The sequence below is a fragment of the Myotis davidii genome, unplaced genomic scaffold (assembly GCF_000327345.1).
Source record: "Myotis davidii unplaced genomic scaffold, ASM32734v1 scaffold46, whole genome shotgun sequence".
Taxonomy (NCBI): Eukaryota; Metazoa; Chordata; class Mammalia; order Chiroptera; family Vespertilionidae; genus Myotis; species Myotis davidii.
The window spans coordinates 5,658,010-5,663,272 of NW_006383006.1; the positions used below are offsets into that span (position 1 = coordinate 5,658,010).

The 5,263-nt window shown below is 59.0% G+C and overlaps 1 protein-coding gene across 1 annotated transcript in view; it reads left to right on the forward strand.

The window, feature by feature from the left end:
- The window catches only part of PLCB2 (phospholipase C beta 2), a 22,065-nt gene extending 18,577 nt beyond the window's left edge, over positions 1-3,488 (forward strand). Inside the window, exons 25-30 of the mRNA XM_015557533.1 lie at positions 5-70; positions 185-261; positions 377-472; positions 928-985; positions 1,611-1,697; positions 2,053-3,488. Coding sequence (XP_015413019.1) covers positions 5-70; positions 185-261; positions 377-472; positions 928-985; positions 1,611-1,697; positions 2,053-2,256 — 588 coding nt within the window. The 3' untranslated portion in view covers positions 2,257-3,488. The remainder of the gene's footprint in view (positions 1-4; positions 71-184; positions 262-376; positions 473-927; positions 986-1,610; positions 1,698-2,052) is intronic.
- Positions 3,489-5,263: the final 1,775 nt, after the last annotated feature.

Below are 5,263 nucleotides of genomic sequence, written 5' to 3' on the forward strand. Positions count from 1 at the left end.
GGAGCTGCGGCAGCAGCGCGAGGAGCAGTGGGAGTGCGTCCTGAAGCGCAAGGAGCAGCACTTGGCCGAGGTGCCAGGGCGCGGGAGGGGAGAGAGCGACAACCCGCCCAAACCCACACCCTCTGCACGTCGGAGGGCTCCCCGCGAAGCCCGTTTGCTAACCCGCTCCTTCCTCTCCCTGCAGCAAATCGCCAAGATGATGGAGCTGGCCAGAGAGAAACAGGCCGCAGAGCTGAAGACCCTCAAGGAGACCTCAGAGAGGTACGCCTGCCTCCCTCCCAAGCCTGACTCTCACCTCCCAGGAGGGCTCAGGCCGCCACAAAACGTCTGGCTCGGCCCGCACCCCAACATCTCCCCGATGCCTGTCTCTCCACAGCGACACCAAAGAGATGAAGAAGAAGCTGGAGGCCAAGAGGCTGGAGCGGATCCAGGCCATGGTGAAGGTCACCGCTGACAAGATGGCCCAGGAACGGTGAGCCCGGAAGAGAGGCCCAGGCCCAGTGCTGAGCAGGGGCCACTCCAGGGGGGCAGGGGCCTCCCTACCCAGGATCCCGACTCTCTTCCTAGCCATGTGCCTGTCCCCTGGCTCTTGAAAGTTAATCTTATTTCTGTCACCTCCGATTAGAGTGACCTCCTTGGGCAAAACACAGGTGCCAACACTGCTTGACCAGAGAGGAGAATTTAAGGGAAAATCAGGAGGGAGGGGAAACCTTGGCACACCTTGAAGGACAGTGCACGTTCCTTCAGAGGGTCCCCCAGGACTTCCAATGTGCCCTCAAATCCTCCTTGGATCCCCATGTCACCCCTCTGGCTGCTTCCTGCCCCTACTGCATAGTCCTTATTTGGTCTATACCCTGAGGAGTCTTCATCTCACCCACTCTTCCCAGGGGCCTCCTGCCCTCTGTGAAACTCTGATCACCCCAACAGGTTGAAGAAAGAGATTAACAACTCCCACATCCAGGAGGTGGTACAGGCCATCAACCAGGTGTGTAATACTGTGTCCTTGACACACACACACACACACACACACACACACACACACGCTCTCCCTCAGAGAGAAAATGGGTCTTACTTTGCCCTTAGGAGATATACTGTCCAGGGTGGCCCATGCAGCTAGGGAAGGCAGGAGGCAGTGCAGGGGGAGGGGACCCCCTAGGCCAGCCTGAGGTTCTGGTCTTTCTGTGGAGATTGGGGTACTGGCCTACAGGCTTCTGTCAGCCGCCCTGTCTGGAAAGGATATGAGCCAGCTGGCCAGGGAGGGTGGAATTGGGGTGGGTGGGTGAGAGGGAGCGAGGAGGAGTCCGAAGAGAAAGGAAACGCCTGCTGGGAATGGACCGAAAGCTCGCCTGGGGATTAGCAAAAGTCTGCAGAACTACCAGCTACCCAGTCCTGCCCTTAGCCAGACACTAAACCAGGTGCTTGACATGAACCGTGCCATGTAAACCTTCATAATAATCCAGCGAGACAGGCACTGTTATCCTTATTTTACAAATTAAAAAGACAAAGGACTTTACCCTAAGTTTTATGGCTGGTTAACTGGGATCACAGCTGGATGCCAAGCCAGATGGCCTGTCTGAGCTGCCCTGATTCCTGCCTCTCACTCCCATCAGATGACAGAGAGCCTGGAGAGGCACCAGGAGAAGCTGGAGGAGAAGCAGGCGGCCTGCCTGGAGCAGATCCGGGAGCTGGAAAAGCAGGTGACAGGAACCGCCACCCTGGCCCCCAACAGAGTTGGCCCGGCCCCAGGTGTAAAGGGACCCTGCTCCAGGGAGCGTCCAGTCAGGAGTTCAGGAGGCGGGGACTCACCCCTCACCAGTGGGTTCCACTGGGGCCCTAGAGCCCTTTTACAAGAGGCGGCTCTGCAGGTCTCTTTGCTTGTTTGGCACCCCTTCTCCTGAGAGGCTCCCTGATGGGCTCCACTATGCCCACTTCCCACCTCCATCTCCTGGGAGCTTGGCAAAGACTGGGTATCTCCTGGTTCCATTGTCCAAGGGCGGGAGAGTGGGCAGGGGCCCCTCCTGAGCCAGCTGGTGGTGCTTGCTGTCCCCACAGTTGCAACAGGAGGTGCGGGCAGAGTACGAGGCCAGGATGAAGGGCCTGGAGACTGAGGTGAAGGAGTCGGTGAGGACCTGCCTCAGGACCTACTTCCCTGCTGAGGCTGAGGACAAGCCCGAGAGGTCCTGTGAGGCGTCCCGGGAGCTGTGTGAACAGGACTCACTTACAGTCAATGCAGACACCCAGGAGAGCTGCCTCTGACACTTCCATCCAGCTGGGACATTCTGCAAGGACATTCCCTCTTCTGTTGGGCGGGGCTCCATCCCCCCAGGAAGAAAGGCCCCAGCAGCCCCAGTGCTCGGAGGCTGTGGGAAGCTGGGGTTCCCCTGGACTCTGGAGCCATCTCCTCAACAGCCAGGTTAGAGGAGGAGGCAGGGATGCCATCAGGGCAGGGGCTCGTCTGAGGCCCAGAGGTCCTCTCTCAGCTGCCTTCCTGCTCCTGCTCCTTCTCCTTGAATTAGTGTCATCTATTTGTTGAGGGCAAAAGAATATGGACTGAGAGGCAGGGGTCCTGGCCTCACCCTGCGTTTCCTAGGGTGCAGCTAGTGGCACCCACTCTGGAGTCAGTTTCCTCACCTGGAAGGTTAGACCTGGCCTCCTGGAACCTCCACTCAGCACCTGTAATTCAAGCAGGACCTGTTCTGCCGTAAGGCTGGCAGCTCACCCAGGCTTCTCTGCCCATCGCGGGCGGGCCTGCCCTGAATTGGCCTCATTGCTCCCTGATTCAGAGCCTGGCACTACCTCCAAGCTCCCTGGGGCCTGCTACCCCTAGGATTCCAGGCTGAGGTCCCTTCCCTGGCTTCCTGCCTAAGGGGTGGGGTGCAGGGTGGCTGACATGAAAACGCTGCCTCAGCTGTCTGGCCCTCCGCCCCAGAGGCAACTGGGGCTGTGGCTGGTGGTGAGAGGAAAAGGATGGCCTCTTGAGCACGTTCCCATCCAGAGCCCGGCTCACCCCTCTTCCTAGGCCTGGCGGGTCTATTTCCTAACATGTACCCCAACCCAGGCTTCCTGACAAGGTCACATTTGTTTTCTCTTCTAACTTTATGAGTTTATTTATTTTTCTCATTTTTTTTTATTCCTACAAAAGAACCCTGTCCCAATATTTCCTGCCTAAGCCTGGCCTCTGTTCTACAGCTGAGAAACGGGGAGGAGGGGAGGAGAAAGCCCTGAAATGAAGCAGGCTGGGAAAACCCTTGGGAGTGGAACCCGGGGGAAAGGTGTCCTCCAGGGCCCAGCAGAATGGCCCTGCCTCTAGGCTTGAAGAGGATTCACTTCCCTTTCTGTGGACCCTGCTGCCACAGCCGCTGGAAATGATGTCACCCCTCTTCTCCACCCTCAACCAGATGTGGCCCTTCCTTGTCTCCACCCTCAGGCCTGGAGCAGAAGAGCCCATACAAAGGTGCCCCCCACCCTCTTGGAAGTTGCAAACCTTCAGGCCACCTTACAGGGGTCAGCTCCTCAGGCCCTGGGGTAGTTAGGGTTCACCCAGCACTTGGTGCGGAGGGGCTTGTGGGCAGCCACTCACTGCACCTATGGCACCGTCCCAAATCCAGATGGGAGGAGACACTGGTTTGGGAGAGGCAGGGTGGGGTTGATTCTGGAAAGAGGTTGTTTTCTTATCAGAGGGTTATAGCAAATGCCATTAGCTATGAGCACCTGTGCCTTTGGAAAATGAACAGGACTCCCCCACCCCCACCCCATCCCTCTAGGATCCCAGCAGTCCCTGGCTGCAGGGTGAGGCTATGGGCCTGCTCATTGATACAGCCAAGGGCAGTGCCCTGTCTTCAGTCCTGCAGCTGGGCACTCCACTGCCCAGCTGCCCTCCAGCCCAGGGTAGCACCCAGGCCTAGAGGAACTCACTGACCCAGGCATGGGGCAGAAGCCAGGGCCAGCACCAAATAGAGCCCACAGGGCATCATCCCCCTTGTTGTGCCAATGGCTGCGCAGGGGGGGGCGGGGGAGAGGGCTGTTTCCCCCGCCTCTGAGCCAGACCTGGCAGTCTCTGGGCCCCAGGAAGCCCAGGAATGGGGAAGGAAACACAATCCTGCCTCCTAGAGGGGCCTCTGCACACCCAGTACCACCTCCCTGCCTCTGTTCTCTTAGAAAAGGGCCAGGTGCCCCCGGGGAAATGCCAGTCTCTGGGCCTCGGAGATGAATTAATTTCTGGCATCAGGGGCTGTGCAGAGGAAGAGTTGCCCTCCCTCGGGCACTGGGCAGGTGATGGGCACCTGGATGCCATTCCTGATGTGTATCTGTGGGGCTGGGGCAAGGTTCCCTGTCCACTTGTCATGCCTCAGTTCACCCTTTGAAGGGTCCCTACCCACTTCCCAGTCCCAATGCTGATTCAGTTGCCAGAGTCCCCTGTTGACTCACCAGCCCCCTGCACCCCCACCGCCTTCAAGCTCTTTAGATCTTCCAGCCTCCTGCCACCAGGCCCAACCCTGCTGAGCTGGTGCAACGTGACAGGGTGAGGGGGTTGGTGACACTTGAGGAAAGAAGCAGGCCTGGGGGGAGGGGGGGCAGCGGCAGACAGTGACAGACTGCAGACCTGAGCCGCCTCTGCTAGGGAGCCCTTTTGCCAGCCTGGGGCCTGCAGGGGGAGAGGATCAGCGGGTGGGAGGGGAGGGGAGTGTGGAGCGCCTGCCTGCCCCCTGCCTGCCTCGGCTCTATCTCCTGTCAGCCTTCAGCTCCCTAAGCGACAGCTTCTAATTCCGGCTCTTGGTGCCTCTGTGCTCTGCGGCAAAGTCTCAGCCTTTTTTTCAGCTTTGCTATTTCTTTTCTGTTCAGAACATATTGAGCCCACAGGAGGGAAGTCAGAGTAAAGGCTCCAGGGCCAGAGACCTGACACCCCCCCACCCCACCCCGCCACACACAGAGGTCAGGCCTGCTTGGCAAGGCCAGCTGGGGGAAAGGGAGCCAAAGAGCAGCCAGCATGGGGCTCTGACAGGCCAGGATGAGGCCCTGAAGGGGACCTGCCTCCACACTCCACAGGGACATAAATGAGACCGAGTTGTCTCAGGGAGGCTCAGGGAGAGGGGCCTGACTCTTTAGGACCCAGTCCATGTTCCTGCTGCTTCTCTCCTCCATCTGGGGCAACACTGCCCGGGTGTAGGGTGGTCTGCTACACGCAGATTCCAGAGGTGCCCTCTCCTCTGACCCTGAAAACAGAAAGTGAAGAAAGCAATTCCCTGGGGGGGGGGGGGGGGGG